Source organism: Symphalangus syndactylus, chromosome 9 (genome assembly GCF_028878055.3).
Source record: "Symphalangus syndactylus isolate Jambi chromosome 9, NHGRI_mSymSyn1-v2.1_pri, whole genome shotgun sequence".
Classification (NCBI taxonomy): domain Eukaryota; kingdom Metazoa; phylum Chordata; class Mammalia; order Primates; family Hylobatidae; genus Symphalangus; species Symphalangus syndactylus.
Window position 1 is genome coordinate 29,683,292 of NC_072431.2, and position 24,242 is coordinate 29,707,533.

The following is a 24,242-nucleotide window of genomic DNA, read 5'->3' on the forward strand; positions in this document are numbered from 1 at the left end:
CAAATCAAAACCACAATGAGATACCATCTCACACCAGTTAGAATGGTGATCATTAAAAAGTCAGGAAACAACAGGTGCTGGAGAGGATGTGGAGAAATACGAACACTTTTACCTGTCGGTGGGACTGTTAACTAGTTCAACCATTGTGGAAGTCAGTGTGGAAATTCCTCAGGGATCTCGAACTAGAAATACCATTTGACCCAGCCATCCCATTACTGGGTATATACCCAAACGATTGTAAAACATGCTGCTATAAAGACACATGCACATGTATGTTTATTGCAGCACTATTCACAATAGCAAAGAGTTGGAACCAAGCCAAATGTCCAACAATGATAGACTGGATTAAGAAAATGTGGCACATATACACCATGGAATACTATGCAGCCATAAAAAATGATGAGTTTGTGTCCTTTGTAGGGACCTGGATGAAGCTGGAAACCATCATTCTCAGCAAACTATTGCAAGGACAAAAAACCAAACACCTCATGTTCTCACTCATAGGTGGGAATTGAACAATGAGAACACATGGACACAGGAAGGGGAACATCACACACCGGGGCCTGTTGTGGGGTGGGAGGAGGGGGGAGGGATAGCATTGGGAGATATACCTAATGCTAAATGACAAGTTGATGGGTGCAGCACACCAACATGGCACATGTATATATATGTAACAAACCTGCACGTTGTGCAGATGTACCCTAAAACTTAGAGTATAATAAAAAAAGATAAATAAATAAAAAAGAACAAAGCTGGAGGCATCACACTACTTGACTTCAAAATATACTACAAAGCTATGGTAACCAAATCAGCATGGCACTGGCATTTAAACAGACACTTAAACTAATGGAACATAATAGAGAACCCAGAAATAAATCCATGTATTTACAGCCAGCTGATTTTTGACAGAGTTGCCAAGAGCATACATTGGGAAAATGTCACCCTCTTCAATGAATGATTCTGGCAAAACCGGCTATCCATATGCAGAAGAATGAAACTAGATCCCAATCTCTTTCCATATACAAAAACCAACTCGAAATGTATTAAAGCCTTAAATGTAAGACCCAAATATAAAACTACTAGAAAAAAAATAGGAGTAATGCTTCAGGACTTCAATCTAGGCAAAGATTTTATGGTTAAGACCACAAAAGCACAGGCAACAAAAACAATCATAGACAAAACAGACTGTATTAAAATAAAAGCTCTGCACAGCAAAGGAAACAACAGAATAAAGAGACAACCTGTAAAATTGGAGAAAATATTTGCAAACTATTCATCCAACAAGGGACTAATATCCAGAATATACAAGGAACTCAAAAAAATCAACAGCAAAATAATAATAATAATCCTATGAAAAAGGGCAAAGGATAGGAATAGACATTTCTTAAAAGGAAATGGCCAACAGAGATATGAAAAAGTGTTCAACATCATTAATTACCAGGAAAATGCAAATCAAAACCACAATGAGATATAATCTGATGTCAGTTATAATGCTATTATCAAAAAGACAAAATATAAGGAATGCTGGCGAGGATGCAGAGAAAAGGAAACTGTTATTCACTGTTGGTGGGAATATAAATTAGTACAGCAATTATGGAAAACAGTATGGAGGTTTCACCAAAAAGAAAATAGAGCTACCACATGATCCAGCGTTTCCACTACTGGGTATTTATCCAAATGAAAGATAATCAGTATATCAAAGGGATACCTGCACTTCCATGTTTATGCAGCACTACCCACAATAGCAAAGATATGTAATCAACCTAAATGTGCACCAATGGATGAATTGATAAGGAAAAAAATTACATATATATATATATGTACACACACACACACACACACGCATCACTTTTACCTCTTTCTCACATCTACCCAGGATCTCAGAGGCACTGCTCAATCTTAGAAGTAAGCCTTTCTGCCAGGATACATGAAGGACCTTGAATCTTTTTTCAAATCTTTCTCTGCCATAGCCAGGGCTTGTGCATTGCCTGTTTCCCTCTAACTACTCTGATGAGAAGATTTTAAGCAACTCCCAGTGATTTTGCTACAGCAAATTATGTATTTCAGGACCCTCTGAGGGGTTCGCTCTTTCCTTTGTCACCTTTTCTTTCCTACAAAAATGACAACACAGGCCAGTTCTTGGCAAGAAAGCATCTGGCTCCCTGAAGACAACTGTGGTTGGAAGACAATGACTCTGGCACAGCCCTCTCTCAGCACTGACACTTAATAAAGCAATCACAAGTTCATCAGTGGGAACTTCCCAAGGAGCTTCCAAAATGTCCTTTTAAGAGTGATTTTAAGGTAGCTCTGAGGGTCTGGAGTGACTCAGTACTATGCTTGTCTCCTACAAAGCCAAGAGGAACTAGATTGGTTACTGACTAGAGTAGCATCAGAGGAAAGGAGGGGGATTTGACCCAGCAACAACTGGCAACTGCCTTCTCAGAGGATTTGCATTGTCGGTGGCTTATGGGGCCCGGGGAGGAGGTGGAAAACACCCTACATTAATGTCCCAACATCCCAGAGGAGAAAAAAAATTATAACTGACGGAAATGTAATAAAACAGTCAAAAGCAGATGTAACCAGCTATAGATATTGTGAAACATATTGGTCTTTTTGTTCAAATATTACAATTTTTATTAAAATAAAAAATAAATTAAAAGTATGTGCCCCACTCTACTCATATGTACTCCCCTCTCCATCTGAATGTTCTCTCTAATCCCTGTCCTCTGGCAGTCAGATTTTTTAAAAATATATTACAAAATACACACACAAGAGAAGTTCATAAAACAGAAATGGAGAGTTTAAAGAATAATTATAAAGTAAACACTACATTATATGTCGGGAAATTGGGTTTGTTCAACACTACTGAAATCTGCCATGTGTCTCTTCCTACTCAAAATGCCATGCCCTCTCTGCCCTCCAATTCCAGAGTTAACTACTATTCTGACTTTGGTGATAAGTATTTCCTTGCTTTTCATTATACATTGACCCCATATATATATATATATATATATATATATATATATATATATATATATATATATGTATATATATATATACGTATATATATATATATATATATGTATGTATTTCTATCCAATATAGTTTCATTTTGCCTAGTTTTGAACTTTATATAAATAAAATCAAAGTTGTCTTCTTGGGTTCTTTTAACATTATGCTTGTAAGATTCATTTGCATAGCTGCATGAAGGAAGAGTTTTATTTTTATGGCTATCCAATATTCCATTATATGAATATACTACAATTTGATTATTCATGCTGCTGTTGGTGGACCTTCCAAGTGTTTCCAGTTTGAGGCTATCATGGACATGCTGCTATGACCTTCTTGGACATGTATCTGGTAGAAATTTGCACCCGTTGTTTCTCTAGGGTATATACCTAGGATTGGGAAAAGAGCCAACATGGTAGCTGTAACTTGTATTGCACTTTTTTCTTTCTTCTTTCCTTGAGACAGGGTCTTGCCTTGTCACCCAGGCTGGAATGCAATGGCACAATCATGGCTCACTGCAGCCTCAACTCCCACTTCAGCCTTCCAAGTAGCTGGGACTACAGGCACATGCCATCACACACAGTCTCGAACTCTTGGGCTCAAGTGATCCCCTCGCCTTGGCCTCCCAAAGTGCTGGGATTACAGGCATGAGCCACCATATGTGGCCTTCATTGTGCTTCAAATAGGTGCTTCTCTAATATCTAGTCAGAGTAACACTCTTCATGTTTATTGACCACTTCGATTTCCTGTTCTGAGATAAAACTGTTCAAGTCTTTTGGCTATTGTTTTATTACGTTAATTGTCTTCTTCATTGCAAGTTTTGTTTTGTTTTGTTTTGTTTTGTTTTGTTTTGTTTTGTTTTGTTTTGTTTTGTTTTGTTTTGAGACAGTCTCACTTTGTTGCCCAGTGAGGCAATCTCGGCTTACAGCAACCTCAGCCTCCCCAGTTCCCCAAGCGATTCTCCTGCCTCAGCCTTCCAAGTAGCTGAGGTTACAAGTATGTGCCACCATCCTGGCTAATTTTTTTGTGTATATTCCTAGTAGAGACGGGTTTTCACCATGTTGGTCAGGCTGGTCTCCAACTCCTGACCTCAAGTGATCCACCCGCCTCGGTCTGCCAAAGTGCTGGGGCATGGATGAGCCACTGCACCTGGCCAGATTTCTATGAGTTCTTTATATAATTTGAATATAAGCCCTTTGTTGCTTATGTGTATTTCAAGCATGTTTGCCTACTCTATGAATGATCTTTTGTTTCTCTGAATTTAGATGTGTCAAATTCATCAGTACTTTTCTTCATTATTAGTACTTTATATACAGTACTAAAATCTTTACCTATCATGAAGATATTCTTCTATTATATATTCAAATCATTATTCCTACTTGGATCCATAATCTACCTAGAATAGGTTTTTTGATATTTTGGGAGAAGAAGGTCAAGTTTTATTTTTCCACATAGAAAATATTCGTCTCTATAGGACACCATAAAGGCAATTTATTATCCCAGTACCATTTATTGGGGAGAAAAAAAGAAAACAGTCTTTTCCCTATTATGATGAAAGATACGACATCCATCATAAACCAATCCATCCATGTGTATGTCAGCATCCACGTGCGTGTGGAGTCCTTATTTCTGGTCCATTAGTCTATGTTTCTATGCCTCATCAATACCACACTATCTTCATTCCCATGGCTTTGTTTGCAAAAACAAGTCTTCCATCTTATTCTCATTCTTTAATGGTGTCCTGGCTATCACTAGCCATTTGTTTCCCAAATATACTTACAATCAGTTAAGTTCTATAAAATACCTCTCAGTGCAATGAATCTATATAGATCAATTTTGGGAGAGCTGAAATTTTTACAATATTTACTCTTCTTCCAATCTATGAACATGGAATCTCTCCATGTTTAGGTCTTCTTGAATGTCTCTTCATTCAGTTTTATAATTTTCACCAAAGAGGTCTTTTACATATTCTTTTAGATTTACATTTAGTTATTTGATCATTTCCGTGCAATTCAAGTATTACTTTCTAAAAATTTCTTTCTAACAGTGTTGCAGTACATGTAGAAATACGGTTAATTTTTTAAATTGATTTTTTCTAGCAAATCTGTAAAACTCTTATTAATTATGGTAATTTACCTGTAGATGATTTTGGATTGTCTACGTATACTATCACTTCCTCAAATCATTACAATTTTGTTTTCTCTTTTCCTGTCTTTATACCTTTCATTTCCATTTCCTACCTAACTGCACTGGCTAAAACCACTAGTATACTGTTGAACAAAACTGATAATAATTTGTATTCAGGCATTATTGTAATGTTTTGCTCTCAAAAAAAGGTTTTAACACTTTTCCATTAGGTATAACGATTGCTGTGGGAATTTTGTGATAACTTCTATCAGATTAAAGACATTTCTTTTTATTCCTAGTCTGCTAAGAATATTTTTTAAGTAAATAAGGGTAAATTTTAGGCCTTCATTGTTTCAATTAAATAATCACATGATGTTTCTTCTTTAATCAGTTCATATGATGTGTTACAGCAATTCTGCTTTTCAAATGAAAAGTCAACTATGTTTTCCTAGAATAAAACCAAATTACTTATGATACATTAATATCTATTTGCTTATTGATTGATTTGGTTTGCATCAATATTCAAAAGTTATATTGACCTACAATGTTTCATTTCTATATTGTCTCTGTTGGGTTTGGCATGGAGGTTGTGCTAGTCCCATAAAGGGAAGGGTAGCATCCCTTCTTCAGAAGAAACTATATAGCATTCTTTAAATATTTTCTACAGATTTCTCCTTAATGTGGTCATCAAAAACAAAAGTTGAAATTTTTTGGATTCAGCACATTCCCTTGGAACAGCAGCTTCCTAACTAGGCTCTCAATATTCCTTCAACTTGATCTGATAGTCACTTCAATGCTGGTAGTTCTTCAAGGTTTGTAAGGTTTTTAGATATCTTAAATAGCTTTGATTCCTTTTAATGAGAAGATTGCATGAAATTCTAGGTCACTATTAATGAAATTTCCTAATCAATCTTTAGTACATGGCTGAATGCATATATTTAAATCCTCTTCTTTCATAAGTGCAGGTTTTTCTTTATCCTTTTCTTCTACTTTTAAGTTAAACTAACATTTTTAAAACAAAACAAAATGTTGAAAATTTTTAATAAATTAAATTATGCCAAATGCTAAGGCACTAATAAAGGTGCTATACTATTCTCTCTTTGTTCCCTTCTTCTTCACGTTACTTTTCAGATGCATAAAGACATTTTATAGAGCCTGTACAAGAGAAGAGGTTAAGCTCCATGCAGCTCTAAAAATAAGTGAAAAAATTATATATTTGTGTATAAGGAAAGGAACCCTAACTTTCATGAGATTTTCAAGAGGGCCTATTATACTCCATAAAGATTGGGAATTGTATCTCACACCAATCAGAATGGCTATTACTAAAAAGTCAAAAAATAACAGATGCTGGCAAAGTTGCAGACAAAAGAGAACACTTATACACTGTTGGTGGGAGCAGTTCAACCATTGTGGAAAGCAGTATGGTGATCCTTCAAAGAGCTAAAAGCAGAACTACCATTTGACCCAGCAATCCCATCACTGGATATTTACCCAGAGGAATATAAATCATTCTACCATAAAGACACATGCACACAAATGTTCACTGCAGCACTATTCACAAAAGCAAAGACATGGAATCAATCTAACTGCCCATCAATAGACCAGAAAAAGAAAATGTGGTACATATACATTGTGGTGCATATACATATGCAGTCATAAAAAAGAATGGACTCATGACCTTTGCAGGGACATGGATGGAGCTGGAGGCTATTATCCTCAGCAAATTAACACAGGAAACCAAATAGTACATGTTCTCAATTATAAGTGGGAGCTAAATGATAAGAACTGTGAACATAAAGAAGAAAACAACAGACAGTGGGGTAAGAGGAGGGAGAGGAGCAGAAAAGATAACTATTGAGTGTTGGGCTTAATATCTGGGTGATAAATATGTACAACAAACCCCCATAACATGTGTTTACCTATTAACAAACCTTCACATGTACCCCCAAGCCTAAAATAAAAGTTAAAAATAAACACATAAGTAAAAGATTTTAAAAATAAAAGAAAAAAAGAGATTGGGAATTGTATTAGTCTTCAATTCTGCTGTTTCTGCAAAAATTGTACTGGATTATAACGGTTTTCTGTGCATACACAGAATCTTCTAAATATTTTTAAGTGTTTTTAATAATCCAGTGTTACCCTGCAGTAATTTGCTGTTCTTTTCTCCCATTGTTGAGTATGTGGCTCTAATTCTTTTATAGATAGCACAGCAATGAATGCACCTCCTTCTCAGAAGCTTTCACTCCTGGGATTAGGTTGATGGGCCTCTAATGTCACCAGTGAAATGGGATCTTAGATATTTTCCAGCTAGGATACGACAGCTCCCAATAAAACCAAATCACTAAGGCTTTTATGCAAGCAAGGAGCCATCTGGAACATAAAGACTTTAACCTTGGGTAGGAAGCGGGCAAGTAGAAGTCTTCAATTGTGTCATAATTTTCACTGAGGACTCAAGTGACCTAAGACAGTAATTGTGATTGTCAGAGCCTTGTTCTTCCTTTTCTTTCTCCAGCTGCACGCTTCACCTACTCAGGAGATTGCCTACGCAATCTGACTTGACAACTTCTAGAAAGAAATTGGAGCAACAGGGGTCTCAGCAGGGTGGTCTTGGGCCAAACACTGAAAGCAGGCAGGCTTACCCTTTCCTCTTCTGCCCCCTTCAACTTTTTCCTGATGTTCTTACCCACATCCCTCACCACACCACACCCTTTCATTCATCCTTGTCCCAGACTTATTAAATATATACAGATAAGCAATCCAGGGAACTTGCATTCATTAGGAGAAACCCAGAAATTCAAAAGCACTGATGCTGTAATCCCAGAGGAGTAGAAAACAGGAAGTGGGCAGCTGCCAGCTTTCTTGCTCTGCTGGAGTATTCTGGAATTTGATGGATTGAGGGTTCTGGACACAACGCCCCAAGCCCCTTCGTTGTTGTGCTGGGTTCCTATTTCTGCTCTCGGCACTGACTTAGCAGCTGCACAAGAGCTCACTATGTTGGCTTGGATTACACCGTCTCGCCCAGATCTCCGGCAGTTTGTGGGCAAACCTCCTGAGCAGCCTTGGGTGATGAAACCTTTCACGGTAGCAGGAGAATGGGACTGTGAATTCTCAATCCCCTGTACCCACCCCTTCCTTCCTCTCTCACGGCCTTAAAGTCTAGGAGGAGGAAGCACAGCAGCAACTGACTGGGCAGCCTTTCAGGAAAGATGCAGCCACTCCTGCTTCTGCTGGCCTTTCTCCTACCCACTGGGGCTGAGGCAGGTGAGTGATCATCCCCACCCTCAGAGGCCTGACCTCATCCCATAGATTCTTGAGCCAAATTGCCTTGGTATATCCTAATTCTGTACTGTTGAGCAAGTTATTTGAATTTGTATTTCCTCAGTTTCCTCATCTACAAAATAAGAATAATATTAATACCGACCTTGTAGAGTTGCCATGAGAGTTAAATAAGTTAGGGTATTTAAATGTCTTGGAATTGCCCACACACTGTAAGTGCTATAAAAACATGCTTTGTATAAATAATTTGGCAGCATGTGTCAGAGCCTACCTAGGAGGTAAGAATACAGCAATAACAGTACCATCAGCTCATGTCTAGATTTTTAAACGCCAGTCCCACGTGGTCTTGAATTGGACTCAGAGGGCTCTGGGAAGCTCCATGAGGATGAAAGTATAAGGGAACTTCAGGAACAATCCTGTACTTACAGCAAAGCATTCTCTTCAATACCTGAGACTGAAGCTGGCCTTGCCTGGAACAACGGTTGTTCTCCCTCTTTTGGAGGGGAGGAGGGAGCTGAGGCCTAGGATGGGGAAAAGGGCTCCTTTCAAGACAGCAGTGTTTCCTGTAGAACCCTGGAGCCTGCTCCCAATCTGCTGCCCCATAGACTCCAACCCTCAGCACCATCTCCTGCCTCTCCTGCACCCTCTCTCCTGCCATCCCCATCTTCCAGCCTTTCTGGAGCCACCAATCTGGTACCCACACTGCAAGTTCAGCAAGCATAGAGCTAAGTGCCAAATGCTTCCTTCCAGGGGAGATCATCGGAGGCCGGGAAACCAGGCCCCACTCCCGCCCCTACATGGCATATCTTCAGATCCAGACTCCAGCAGGTCAGAGAAGTTGTGGAGGGTTCCTGGTGCGAGAAGACTTTGTGCTGACAGCAGCTCACTGCTGGGGAAGGTGAGGAGCTAAGGAGCTTCCTGGGCAGCCAGGAGCACAGCCCTGGGGAGCTCATCGGAGGAGGAGCCATCTGAAAGAAGGGTTGTAGCAATGAAAGGGTGAAAGAGAGACCAAGTGAGTCTTTGCGGGAGGGGATAGGCCAGTGTAAATGAGGAGGAAAGGAGGGTAAGATCAAAAAGAGCAACAGGAAGAGATGGAAGACACATATTGGGGCTCAAAATATAAACTCAGGCTATTTATCAATTTAATCTGGGGGAGCAAACCTGAAAGCAACTACCACCCTATCATTCCCTAGCTCAGAGCTGCTGAGAAAGAGGATACAGCTGAGTCCCAGGGCCCTCCCATTCCCTCGATTCTGGTTAGCTGCAGTCTTGCCCTCCCCGTGCTGTCCGCCTGCCCTGCAGAGCTGGTGGACAATAGCTCCTGCAGCCCAGACCTACCTCTTGCTTTTGCAGCCGTATAGTTGTCACCCTGGGAGCCCACAATATCCAGAGACCGGAAAACACCCAGCAACATATCACTGTGCGCAGAGCCATCCGCCATCCTCAATATAATCAGCAGACCATCCAGAATGACATCATGTTATTGCAGGTACCACCTACCTGGCCCTCTGGCTCCTTCCTAGTGTGTCCGGGGACAATGGAGGAGGAAGTGAGGGCAAGGCTCCGGGGTGGCGGGGAGGGCATGGGATGTGTACTGCACCAGCGACCCCCGAGCCTTGGCTGGAGGCCCCAGCTGAGCGGAAACGCCTACATTCTTCCTCCAGCTGAGCCGAAGAGTCAGACGGAATCGAAACGTGAGCCCAGTGGCTCTGCCTAGAACCCAGGAGAGACTGAGACCCGGGACGCGGTGCACTGTGGCCGGCTGGGGCTTGGTCAGCAGGACGAGGAGAACAGACAGACTCCGAGAGGTGCAGCTGAGAGTGCAGAGGGATAATCAGTGCCGCCGCATCTTCGATTCCTACGACGGCCGAAGGCAGATTTGTGTGGGGGACCCGCGGGAACGGAAGGCTGCCTTCAGGGTAAGGCATGGGCATTGGCCAACACACCCCGGGAGACAGGGGCCCGTGCAGAGCCAGGGCAGGGCGAACAGATTCCATCCCCACAGCCCCAGCCTGGCGGCCAGACCACAGTGGGCTGGGGATTGTTTTCCCCATCAACCTGGTCTCTGGGGGAATAGGAGGAAGACCCACAACACATACATAGGCAACATTCTCCTGGAGAAGGGGGAGGTACCTTGACTCGGATTGGGCTGGAGACAGTAACTCAGGCAGAGCTGAAGTCCAGCGACCGAAAAGATCCAGAGGCTTGGCTCCTGCACCCCACCGATCTTCCATCTCAAACACACCCAGTAATTGAAGGGGCCCACCCATCCCTGCCTTCTCTGAGAGCCCGGAGCTCAGGGCAGCAGGAGCAGGGAGGCCTGTCTCAGTCTCCCTTCCCCTCTCTACCTACAGGGAGACTCCGGAGGCCCCCTGCTGTGTAACAATATGGCCCACGGCATCGTCTCCTATGGAAAGGCGTCAGGGGTCCCTCCAGAAGTCTTCACCAGGGTCTCAAGTTTCCTGCCCTGGATAAAGAGAACGATGAGAAGCTTCAAACAGCTGGATCAGATGGAGACCCCCCTGTGACTGACTCTTCTTCTCGGGGACACAGGCCAGCTCCACAGCGTTGCCAGAGCCTTAATAAACGTCCACAGAGTATAAATAACCAATTCCTCATTTGTTCATTAAACGTCATTCAGTACTTTGTTTGGATTGCTACAACAAAATAGCACAAATTGAGTGGCTTATAAATAACAAATTTATTTCTCACAGGTCTAGAAGCTAAGGAGTCTAAGATCAAGTCACTAGCAGATTCAGTGTCTAATAAGGGCCCATTTTCTGGTTCACAGACAACCATCCTCTCCCTGTGTCCACATATGGTAAAAGGGGCAAGGGAATTCTCTGATGTCTCTTTTACAAGGGACCTAGTCCCATTCAAAGAGCTCAGCTCTTACGACCTAATCACATCCCAAAGGCCCCACCTAATGCCATCACATTGGGGATTAGGTCTGGGAAACACTGTCTCTACACAAAATTTTAAAATTAGCCAGGCATGGTGGCCTGTGCCTGTAGTCCCAGCTACTTGGGAGGCTAAAGTGGAAGGATTACTTGAACCCACGAGGTGGAGGCTGCAGTGAACCATGCACTCCAGCCTGAGCAACAGAGCAAGACCCCATCCCAAGAAAAAAAAAAGACTGGCAGGCCAAAAAGACAGAACTGAAATTCCAAAAAAAGACCTAGTTTAGTGTATGAGAAAGGTGACATCTCAAATCACTGGGAAACAATGGATTTTTAATAAATAGCATTAGAACAACTAGATAGATATTTGGAGAGGATGGAAGCTATAATTGGATCCATTCCTCACACCATACTTCAAAATAAACCTCAAATGGATCACAGATCTAAATGCAAAAACATTAAACCATACAAGCAATAGAACAAAGAAAATGTAAAGAGATTTGCTTCTTTAAAAATAGCTAATGAACACTCATGTTCATAACAGCACCAATCACAATATCTGAGGATGGAAGAACCCCAGCATCCATCACCAGCCAGCATGCTTGTCCTAAACCTTGTGAAAGAAAATAGACTCTCAGGACCCAAACCTCACTATGCCAAAGGGAAAGTTAAGCTTGGGAACTGACCCATGGGGAAAAAAAAAAAAAAAAAAAAAAAAAACTGCTTTCTACTTATTTCCAAACGGCTGTAATTCACAATCCTGTGGCATCATCTCATTTCCTCTACTTGCTTTTCCACATGTTTACTTTATCTTGTGTAAAGTGTAGATTTACTGAGGCTAATTGGAACCCCCCAAGAACATAACCATCTGCCTCAAGTCCTACTCTCTCTCCCATTTTTCCTTCCTGCTTGCTCTTTCCCCTTTAAATACTGAAGTTCCTAAAACCATTTAGAGAAAAGCACAGGTTGTAGATGCTCCTTTGGCTTGCATTTTTTCCCCAGCTGCATCTTCAACCTTGGCTAAATAAACTTCTGTTAGATTGAGACCTATCTCAGTCACTTTGTGGTTTATAGCCCTTCCTTACGCTATACCAACCCCACTGTATTTATAAGCCAGCATTTTCCTCACCAATGTGATGAAGATCTGTCTCAGAACTTTTGATACTCTGAAGGTATATAAAACACCTCACAAAATGTTGACCAAAATAACAATACATTTGCCCTGAAGGTTAGCCCATGACTGTCTACATCAATATTATATTCAAACAAAAGATTACTGAAATCACATAGTGTAAAATTAAGCTTTAAACATCTTCTGAAAGTAACTACACAGAATCAGTCAGGAGGTTTTCCTAGGTAAGTAGAAATGTTAATTACTCCTTTCAGTGTGACATTTACCATCTGAACTTTTGCAGTTTTCATAATCTTAAATGAAATAATCCCTGAACAGACATTTTATCAAATCCAACAGGCTATATACAGAAATGCTTTGGTAAATTTGACCATTATTTTATGTGTATCTCTTATCAGAAAGTTATTTGTCGAATATTCAGTGTAAGCCATTTATCAACAAAATTTTAATCAATAATACATCTTTAACAATCCTCAGTCATTCTCTCTGTATTTACTAACTGCCTACCCATAGGAATTATCTATTACTGGCATGCTCTGGGGGATAACAGTCTCATTATTAAATGTACTGACAAATGGAAAATGTACTGAAAAATGCACTGACAAATGGAAAGAATACTTGCTGGTGAAGAGAAAGAAGGAGGGAGCAGCAGTAGAAAAGTCCCCCATTCAGCCCTTCCTCCCTGTGGCATTTACTTAGAGCCTCAGAGCACTGCCCAGTCTCAGGAGTCAGTCCCCAGGAAGCCGCAAGGGCATTCATCTCATCTTCAGGTCTTTCTCTGCCAGTCAGCACTTCCAAGGCAGCTCTTTGTCTCTGCTGCCCTGCTGAAAAGGTCTCTACAGACCCCAGGGTACTCACCTCCAGAAGGTGACCATCCCAGAAGCCAGACCCACCACTTCTAACAAATCTGCACTCTTCCCTATTGAGTAAACTTCATCATGCAGAACTTTGGCAAGAAAGTGTTTTGCACAATGAAAACCAATGTAAAAGAACACAATTCTTTCTTTTTCCACGTGCAGACTTTGAGCATTAGAAGCCTTACCAACTTGAATGGAAAGTCATAAAATTATGGTAATCTCAGGCACAGAAACCTCACTGGGAACTTCTCCCCCAACCCAACAGCTAAGGCAAAAAGGAGAAGGATTGGGTCAAGTGATGATATTTCAGAAAGAGAAAGTTCTTTCTCCTCTGTCTCTCTCTCTCTCTCTCTCTCTCTCACACACACACACAAACACACACACACACACGCATTCACCCACACTAAGCCATTTTCCTTTTCAAACAACCAAAGGCCAGAGAAGAGGGGAACAGAGGAGAAAGAGTCTGTGTAGATGGAAAATCTGAAGATTGTGAGTTGAGCCCTGCCCCTTGCCATTCCATGTGGAGCCTTCAGAGGCCCTACCTGCAAGGCAAGGATTGTGTCTGACATGTACATGTCAATGAGAAACCTCTCTCTACTCCAGAATCTCAAGTGTTGCTCCAGAGATTCTGCAGTTGCCTGAAACTGCTACTCAACAGTACAAAGAAGGTCATGGATGACTAGATTCTTGCCAGTGTGTTTTAGGTGAGACCAGTGTTTGGCCCTCTTGCATTTATTTTAAACAAAAAAGTTCTACAGACTTTGAGTTTAAAAGAGACTTTAAGTTTAAAAAACTTAAAGGAAAAGAATTGAGCCAGGTGATGATATTTCAGAAAGTAGGCGGGTGCTAATCACAAATGCAAGGCAATGTGGTATGATGTTCAGGCTCTATGAAGACCCAGAATTCAACCACATAAGAGAACACTACTTCTGACTAACACCAAAGTCCCCGAGAACCCCATTCATCCCATCTGCAAGTCCAGGACTTCCTTCTGGTAAATGTGGTCATGTCGACTCAGCAACTGCCTAAGAACATGTTTTTTGCAACACCCTCACCATACAGACATTCCTGTGGGAGGCAGGAGGCACATGGTGAAAGTCTACATCTTAAGAATCAATAGGCCAGGAAGAAACTGATGGTCACTAAGCCTGCCCCTCCTCACTTTGCCTGTTGGGTTGAAAAACCTGAAAGAAGGAGGCACAGGTCACTCCTGAACTAAGCAGCCTATAGAGAATATGCTGATGTTCCTGATCCTCTTAGATTTTCCTCTTCCCTCTGGGGCTAATGTAGGTAAGTGACCATCCCCATCCTCAGAGGCTTGGCATATGGAAGACTGGTACTTCCAGAGTGCACTAATCAGGCTACCTCTGGTCCATCTTACTTCAGTCACACCCAGGAATTTATTGAACTCCAGCTCCATTGCAGAGATAATACTCTGAAAAGACAGAAATAAAAATTTCTCCCAAAGGGCAATGATGGGTCATATCATTTTCATGACTCATCCACCTTGACCAGAAAAGTGATTGCTAATTAGGGTGGCACATGATTCTGGTAGAAGAGTACAGCTGAAAATAAGGGCTATAAATTCCCACTCTCCAAACCCACGAGTGGACAGCTCTATCCCAGGAGCTATCATCTGGATTAAGGCTGGAAGAGATATCTTATACTCAGATTCCTAGACATCACCCTCACCTTGTCTCTGTTCTGCTAAACCACTCAGCTCTACTAGGGCAGAAGCCAGACCCTAACTGAACCAGCAAAGTGTTGCCTCATCACTGCTTCCTGGCCTGATGGAGATGAGCCCCCACAAGGCCACTTCCAGCCCATTGCCCCATCTCACTCTGATCTGCAGTCTGTTGTCCTCTCTCCTCTTTATCCCAAAGGCTGAGTGCCTTAGGAAGATAAATCGGTCCTGGTGTTCAGATTCCGTTAGAAACTCTCTTCTCCAGCTGTGGAACACACAGCTCACCTTAGGACTGTTCATTTGTGTATCCAATAAACATTTGTAGAGTATTTATTGCATGCCTGACTGAGGATGAGGGAGAAAGAAGCCAGAGTATTCTGCCCCAACAGTGTGTCATGTTTAGGTATTAAAAGACAGCCCTATCCTGGAAGTGAGCAGGACATCGGGTCTGAAAATCTTTGAACAAAGTAGCAACCACAGTAGGTCAGAGTGTTTTCCAGATTTTCCAGGATGGTCTATTCTGAAGATAGATGACTTTCCCTTAGCATGTATTTGAAGTATCTTTGACCCAGAGCAATGACTGAGCTCCTTCATATCCACAGAAAGAGATTGATAACTAGGGAAGGAGTCAGGTCATGCTCTAAGCCTGCCATGATGCCCATAGAAGCCAGGAGCCTCAATCTCAGTGTGCTGGATTCCCTGAAGACTGCTACAGACCATTCCAACCTTTTAATGACCCATTTTTCAGGCCACAGGGAATTTCTGTCTTTTGTGTTCTGTGGACACAGAGATACAATTTTTCTTTTGGGGGAGATCAAATGGGGCAAAGAAGCCAATCCACACTCCTCACCCTACATGGAGATGGAAAGTTCTGTAAAAACAAACCAAACAGGATGAGGTATGGGGGTTTCCTGGTACAAGACAACTCTCATGGAACGTAAGGAGCAAAAACTGGTCCTGGATTTCCTGGGAATTCCTAGCACCATCCAAGAAACAATAGCCCAGGGAAGTCCCTGAGTGTAGAGCCAATAGCTAATAAGGATGTATCTGAGAATCTCCAAGCTGGCTCAAAACAAATGTGAGATACAGGATTAAAAGGTGTGGGAGGGGCTGGGTGGCAGGGGAGGCTACTATTGAAATGATCATACAGTTTTACTGTGTTATATTATTAAAATGGTGAATTACCTAATTGAATTTTAAAAATATATCTGGGAACTACAAATGCAGATTTCTTACATGCATATGTTGCATGGTGGTGAATCCAGGCTTTTAGCATATCCATCACCTGAATAGTGAGCACTGTACGCAATAGGCAATATTTCAACTCTCACCCCATTCCTAACCTCCTACCTTTTGTAGTCTTCAATGTCTATTATTCTACTCTGTATGTCCACGTATACCCATTCTTTAGCTTGCACCTACAAGTAAAAACACGTGCAGTTTTTGACTCTTTTTCTGATCTATTTCACTTAAGATAATGGCCTCCAGTTCCATCCATGTTGTTGCAGAAGCCACAGTTTCATTCTTTTTTATGGTTGAGTAGTACTCCATGGTATATACATTTCTTTATCCAGTCCTCATAATGGGCTCTTAGGTTGATTTGATGACTTTGCTATTGTAAATAGTGCTGCAATAAATGTATGAGTACACTTATGTTTTTTATATAATGATTTATTTCCTTTTGGTTCAGTACTGATTCAATAATGGGATTGCAAGATCAAATGGTAGTTCTACTTTTAGTTCTTTTGGAAATCTTCATACTGTTTTCCATAGAGATGTACTAATTTTCATTCCCACCAACAGTGTATAAGCATTCCCTTATCTCTGCATCCTCATCAACATATGTTGTTTTATGACTTTTTAATAATAGCCATTCTGATTGATGTATGATGATATCTTATTTTGGTTTTAATTTGCATTCCTCTGATGATTAGTAATGTTGAGCATTTTTTCATACGTTTGTTTGCCTCTTGTATGTCTTCTTTTGAAAAATGTCTGTTCAAGTCTTTTGCCCACTTTTTAATGGGTTATTTGATTTTTTTCTTGTTGAGCTGTTTGAGTTCCTGATAAATTCTGGATATTAGCACTTTAACAGATGCATAGATTGCAACTATTCTTTCCCTTCTATATAAGTTGTCTATTTACTCTGTTGATTGTTTCTTTTACTGTTCAGGGAAGATTTTTAGTTTAATTAAGACCCATATGTCTATTTTCACTTCTATTGCATTTGTTTTTGAGGACTTGATCATAAATTCATTGCTTTGGTCAATGTCCAGAAGAGTATTTTTCTTGTTTTTTTCTAGGATTCTTATGATTTCAGGTATTACATTTCGGTCTTAAATCCATCTTGAATTACCTTTTGCATATGGTAACTCAAGATGGATCCTGTTTCCTTCTTCTGCATATAATTATTCAATTTTTCCAGCATCATTTATTGAATACAGTGTCTATTTCTCTAGTGTATATCTTTGTTGGTTTTGTCAAGCAACAGTTGGTTGTAGGTATGTGACTTTATTTCCCGGTTCTCTATTCTGTTCCATTGATCTATGTATCTACTTTTATACCAGTACCATGCCATTTTGATTATTATAGCCTTGTAGTATAACTTAAAGTCAGATAATATGATTTCTTCAGCTTTGTTTTTTGGGGGTTTTTTTGGTTTTTTTGCTTAGGATTGCTTTGGCTATTCAGGAACTTTTAAGGTTCCATATGAATTTGAGGAATGTTTCTTCTAATTCACCGAAAAATGACATTGATAATTTGATAGTGATTGTGTTGAATCTGTAGATTGCTTTGGACAACATTTTCATTTTAATGATATTGATTCTTCTGCTCCATAAGCATGGGATGTTTTTCCATGTAGTTATCGTAAATGGGATTGCTCTCTTTATTTGGTCCTCAGTTAGATTATTACTGGTGTATAAAAATGCTACTGAGTTCTGTATGCTAATTCTGTATCTTGAAACTTTACTGAATTCGTGTACTAAATGTAACAGTTTTTTTTTTTTTTTGGTGGAGTTGTTAAGGTTTTCCTGATATAAGATTACATCATCAGTAAACAGGGATAATTTGACTTCCTCTTTTCCCATTTGGATGCCTTTCATTTTTTTGTCTTGCCTGATTGCTCTATGAGGACTTCCAGCACCATGTTGTATAAGTCCATTTTCACACTTCCATAAAGAACTTCCCAAGACTGGGTAATTTATAAAGGAAAGAGGTTTAATTGACTCACAGTTTCACATGGCTGGGGGAGGCCTCAAGAAACTTACAGTTATGGTGGAAGGGGAGGGACAGCCAACAAGAGCAGGGAAAACTGCCTTATAAAACCATCAGATCTCATGATAACTCACTCACTGTCATGAGAACAGCATGAGGGAAACTGCCCCCCACGGTCTAATCACCTCCCTCCCTCAACACGTGGGGATTACAATTTAGGATGAGGCTTGGGTGGGAATACAGAGCCAAACCATATCACATGTTGAATAAGAGTGGTGAAAGTGGGCATCCTTGTCTTGTTCCAATGCTTAGAGGGAATGCTTTCAACTTTTCCTCATTTAGCTGTGGGTTTTTCATATGTGGCACTTACTATGTTGAGGTATCTTTCTTGTATGCCTAGTTTGTTGAGGATTTGAATCATGATGGGATGCTGAATTTTATCTATGCTTTTTCTACATCTATTCAGACAATCATATGGTTTTGTCCTTTATTCTGTAGAAGTGATGTATCACATTTATTGATTTGTGTATGTTAAATCATCCTTGCATCCCTGGTATAAAACTCACTTGATCATGGTATATCATCTTTTTGATGTGCTGTTGAATCCAGTTTGCTAGTATTTTGCACAGTATTTTTGCATCTAGGCTCATCAGGGATATTGGTCTGTAGTTTTGTTTTTTGTTGTGTCTTTGTCTAGTTTTGGTATCAGGGTGACACTGGCCTCATCGAATGAGTTAGGAAGAATTCCCTACTCCTTGATTTTTTGGAATAGTTTCAGGAAGATTTGCATTAGTTCTTTGGCAGAATTCAGCTGTGAATTCAGCTGGTCTTGGGTTTGTTTTGTTGGAATATTTTTATTACTAATTTAATCTCACTACTCACTATTGATCTGTTCAGGAGTTTTATTTCTTCCTGGTTCAATCTCAGGAGATGTTTTCAGTAATTTATCCATTTCCTCTAGGTCTTCTAGTTTGTAAGCATATAATTGTTCATAACAGTCTCTGATGATCTTTGTATTTCTGTGGTATGTTTTAATGTCTTTTTCATTTCTGATTGTGTTTATTTGGATTTTCTCTTCTTTCCTTGGTAAGTCTAGCTAGTGGTTTATCAATATTGTTTATCTTTTCGAAGAACCAATTTTTTGTTTCATTGGTCCTCTGTAAACTTTTGTTGGTCTTTATTACATTTAGTTCTCCTCTGATCTTTGTTATTTCTGTTATTCTTTTTAATTCTGGGTTTGGTTTGTTCTTGTTTTTCTAGTTCCTTGACAAACTCGCATTTCTAGTTTGCATTGTTAGGTTACTTCTTTTCAATATTTCTACTTTTTGATGTAGGTATTTAATGCTAGAAAATTCCTTCTTAGCACTGCTTTTGCTGTATCCCACAGGTTTTAGTATATAGCATTTTTATTTTCATTTGTTTCAAAAAAATTTAATCTCTGTGTTAACTTCTTTCTTGACCCAGTGATTGTTCAGGAGCATGTTGTTTAATTCCCATGTATTTGTATGGTTTCCAAAGATCCTCTGGGTATTGATTTCTACCTTTATTTCACAGTGGTCTGAGAAGATACTTGAGGTAATTTCAATTGTTTAAAATTTGTTAAGACTTGTTTTATGACCTAACATGTGGTTTATCTTGAAGAATATTCCATGTGCTGATGAAAAGAATGTATATTTTGTAGTTGTTGCATAGAATGTTCTGTATAAGTCCATTTAGTCTAAAGTCCAATTTAAGTCCAATGTTTCTTTGTTAAATTTCTGTCTTGATGATCTATCCAGTCCTGTGAGTGGGATGGTGAAGCTCCCACTATTATTATATTGCCATCTCTTTATGTCTAGTAATATTTGTTTTATGAATTTGGGTGCTCCAATGTTGAATGTATATACATTTAGGACTGCTATATCCTCTTGCTGAATTGGTCCCTTTATCGTTATATGATGACCTTCTTTGTCTTTTTTCCTGCTTTTTATTTAAAGTCTGTTTTATCTGATATAAATATAGCTACTTCTGCTAACTTTTGGTTTCCTTTTGCGTAGAATATCTATTTCCACCTCTTTGCTTTCAGTCTATATGTGTCTTTATTGGTAAGATGAGTTTTGTAAGTGGAATATAGTTCATGTTTTTAATACATTCTGCCAATCTGTATCTTTTAAGTGGAGCATTTAGTCCATTTACATTCAAGGTTGATATTGATATGTAGAGCTTTATTCCTGTCATTGTTAATTGTTTTCAAGTTGTTTTATAAATTCTTTGTTTCTTTCTTTTTTCTCTGTGTTTTTCTCTTTGTGGTTTGATGAAATTCTGTCATGCTGACATTTGATCCTTTTCTCTTCCTCCTTTGTGTGATTGTTTTATGAGACCTATGAGTTTTATATTTTCATTTGTTTCTGTGATGGTGAATATCAACCTTTTGTTTCCATGTTTAAGACCCCTTTGAGCATTTCCTTTAGGGCTGGTATAGTGGTGACAATTTCCCTCAGTGTTTGCTTCTCTGGGAAAGACTTTATTTCTCCTTCATTTATGAAGCTTATTCTGGCAGAAAATAAAAATCTAGACTGATAATTTTTTCCTTTCAGTACTTTGAAAATACCATATCATTCTCTTCTGCTGTGTAAGGTCTCTACTGAGAAGTCTGCTGTTAGTTTAATAAGGTTTCCTTTACAGGTGACTAGATGCTTTTCTCTTGCTAATTTTAAAATTCTTTCTTCCACCTTGACTTTAGACATTCTGAATATAATATGCCATGGTGAAGTCCTTTTTGCAATGTATTTTCGGGGAGATTACTAGGCCTCCTATAACTGGGTGTCTAACTTTCTTGCTAGACTTGGGAAGTTTTCATAGATTATCTCCTTAAACAGGGTTTCTAAACTCTGATCTCTTTTTCTCCTTGGGAATACCAATAATTTTTAAGTTTGTTTGCTTTATGTAGTCCCAGACATCTGCTTTGTTCATTATTTTTTATTCTTTTTTCCTTATTTTTGTCTGGCTGGATTATTTCAAAAGATCTGTATTCAAATTCTGAGATTCTTTCTTCTGTTAGATCTAGTCTATTATTGAAGCTTTCAAATATATTTTTTTATTTCTTTCAATGAGCTTTTCAATTCCAGAACTTATGCCTTTTTTTAAGATATCTATCTCCTTGGTAAATTTCTCATTCATTTCTTGAACGCTTTTCTGATTTATTTGTTTGATGCAGATTTGTTTCGCATATCATTGCACTTCTTCAGAATCAATATTTTGAATTCTTTATCTGGAATACTGAGCAATTATTTTTGGTTGGAATATGTTGCTGGATAATTGTTGTGGTCCTTTGGTGTGTCATATTTCCTTACCTTTTGTGAATCCTGTGTCCTTCCATTAACATCTGAGCATCTGATATAGCTCGTTCCAATTTTTTGAAATGCTTTTTTAGGGGACAATTTTTTTCTGAAGATGGATATATATAGTAGGATACTTTGGCTTTAATTTGGAGTGCCTGTGGTAGTGTGATCCTTGTATGTCTTATTCAGCAGTACACAACGTCAGTGGTATCTGTGATTTCTTCAGTGGCTTAGGTATAGTTATCAGTTAAGGCTGTGGTTAAGTTTAGCTGAGGACTTGGACACCAGCTGAGCCAGTCTTCAAGCCCCAGTGGTGGCAGCAGCGGGCTGAGTGTGCCTGTTTTTAGGCCCCAGAGAAGCTTACTTTGGCATTGGTGTTAGTGTGTCCCAGAGGGCTGGTTCTTGGGCCTCCAGATGGCTTGCTTAAAAGTGTTCTAGTAATGGGAGTTAGGGACTTGTGCATGTTCAGGTTCTCAGGCCCCTGGGCAGCTGGTGTAATGCAGGTAGCAGTGATGGAGCACTGAAACCCAAGTGGTCTATACTCGTGGTCTGGAAGTTGTGATGGGTTGGGAAGACTAGTCCTCGGTCCCACAAATATCTGTAGAAAAACAGTGGGTATTGTACTATGTGTGCTTAGGAGAGCTTGGTCTCCCTTTTCTCTCCCTCAGCTGGGTGGCAGCTGCAGCCATGTTGCCTTGAACTTGGCCTAAAAGCAGGGCAAAGCCCAGTGTTAAGCTCTCAAAATGGTGTTGGCTGTGGGTCTGTGACAAGAGACAGCAGGGCCTCCCTCAGATGAACAGCATGGGCAAGAAGTTGTGAAGATTGCCATCCACTGAAGTCTCAGTCTCATAGCAGCCCTTATCAGGGTGATAGGTATTGTCCTAGGTATGTGTAGGGGAGCCTGATTTCCGTGTCCTTCCTCAGCTGGGCAGAAGCTGTAGCCAGGTCAGTGCTTACTTTGCCCAAAGGCGGAGCACAGGCCAGTGTTAAACTCTCAAAATGGCACCATGGGTCTGCAACCTGAGAAGGTGGAACCTTTTACAGGCTGGCAGTGTAGGCCAGAATCTGTAAGGAGTGTGGTCTGCTTACATCTCAGTCTTACAGCAGCATGGTTGTAGGGAAGTGGGTATTGTTCTAGATAAGTGTAGGAGCAGCTGGTTTCCCTGCCGTTCCTTGGCTGGGGGGTGGTTGCAGCCACGTGAGCCCAAGCTCAGACCAAGGGTGAGGTGCGGCCCAGCATTAAACTCTCAAAATGGCATCTTGAGCTTGGGACCTGAGCAGACGCCCCCTTCCCCAAGGAAGCAGTATGGGCAAGAAGCTGTGTCGAGTATGGTCCACTCATGTCTCATTCTCAACAGCAGCACACAGCAGAATGGTAGGGACTCTCCCAGGGGTGCATAAGAGTGCCTGGTCTCCCTTCTCCCTTTTTGGAGCAGCAGCCATGTCTGTAGATCCCCAATATCTAGGCTGTCGAGAATGGTGTCCAGCTGAAGCTGTTCTAGGCTCTGATGCCTTTGGGATTTTGTAGTGAGTTCCCTTTCTGGAGCAATATCTCTGTGCAATCTCTAAGCAGCTACTTATGTCAGGCCTGAGGCCTTAGTGAATCAAGAGATTCTCCCATAGCCAAGATCATAAAAGACCATTTTGGAGTGTGGATCCCTGGGGGTTTCTCTTATACTGTTTCCTCACATTCAGAAGACTTTCCTGGCTCTCAGCCAGTCCCCAACCAGATAAGCCACTACAGACTTCTTTTGATTAGAGTGTGCATGAGATCTTTTCTCATTCTTTGAATATCAACCTATTTGTGTCTTTGTAGTTAAAGTGTATCACTAAAAGACAGCATATAATTGGTCCTTGCCCCTTGATTAGAGTGTTTATTCCATTTATATTTAATCCAATTATTAATATGATTAAACTTAGATCTGCTATTTTGCGATTAATTTTCTATTTATCTCATTGATTTTGCTTCTCTCTTGCCAGCTTCTTGCTTTCTTTTTTGTCATATAGGTTTCCCACTTTTTTTTTTTTTTTGAGACAGGTCTGGCTCTGTCACCCAGGCTGAAGTGCAGTGACACAATCTTGGTTCACTGCAACCTCTACCCCCTGGCTCAGCCTCCTAAGTAGCTGAGACTACAGGTGTGCACCACCACACCTGGCTACTATTTGTATTTTTTGTAGAGATGGAGTTTCACCATGTTTCTCAGACTAGTCTCAAACACCTGAGCTCAAGCAATTCACCTGCCTTGGTATCCCAAAGTGCTAGGATTACAAGTGTGAGCCACCACACCTGGCCTAATACATTTTCCACTTTTCCTTGTTAATTTCTTTATTGTCTTTGAGCTATATCTCAGCATTCTTTTTAGTGGAAAATATAAAGATTATGGTATTCATTTTTATTTTAGAAAAAATATAGAAACATTGCAACTATATAGATTCAAACTAAATGTCTATATTCACCATCACTAGTACTTTCCATTGCTCTCTGTAGATTTGAGAAACCATCTGACATCATTTCCCTTCATAGTCAAGGCTATAGATTGCCATTTTCCTGAGTATGAATCATACTTTTTCTTTCCTTACATATCTAAGGATATTGTTTGGATCTTTGGCCCCTCTAAATCTCATGTTTAAATGTGATTTCCAGTGTTGCAGGTGGGGGCTGGTGGGAGGTGATTAGATCATGTCAGATCCCTCATGAATGGTTTAGCACTATCACCT

General features: G+C 40.2%; 1 protein-coding gene across 1 annotated transcript; it reads left to right on the plus strand.

Annotated features, from left to right (window-relative positions):
• The first annotated feature begins 8,280 nt into the window (after nt 1-8,280).
• Nucleotides 8,281-11,058, plus strand: CTSG (cathepsin G). Its single transcript, XM_055291629.1, has 5 exons — nt 8,281-8,397; nt 9,163-9,310; nt 9,766-9,901; nt 10,077-10,331; nt 10,767-11,058. The coding sequence occupies exons 1-5, from the start codon at nt 8,343-8,345 to the stop codon at nt 10,938-10,940; spliced, it is 768 nt and encodes a 255-aa protein (XP_055147604.1). The 5' UTR covers nt 8,281-8,342; the 3' UTR covers nt 10,941-11,058.
• The last annotated feature ends 13,184 nt before the right edge of the window (nt 11,059-24,242 follow it).

Coding starts and splice junctions, on each gene's coding strand:
- CTSG (XM_055291629.1), top strand. CDS start 8,343: ATGCAGCCACTCCTGCTTCTGCTGGCCTTTCTCCTACCCACTGGGGCT. Junction 9,311..9,765: donor GCAGCTCACTGCTGGGGAAG/GTGAGGAGCTAA, acceptor TTGCTTTTGCAG/CCGTATAGTTGTCACCCTGG. Junction 9,902..10,076: donor ATGACATCATGTTATTGCAG/GTACCACCTACC, acceptor TTCTTCCTCCAG/CTGAGCCGAAGAGTCAGACG.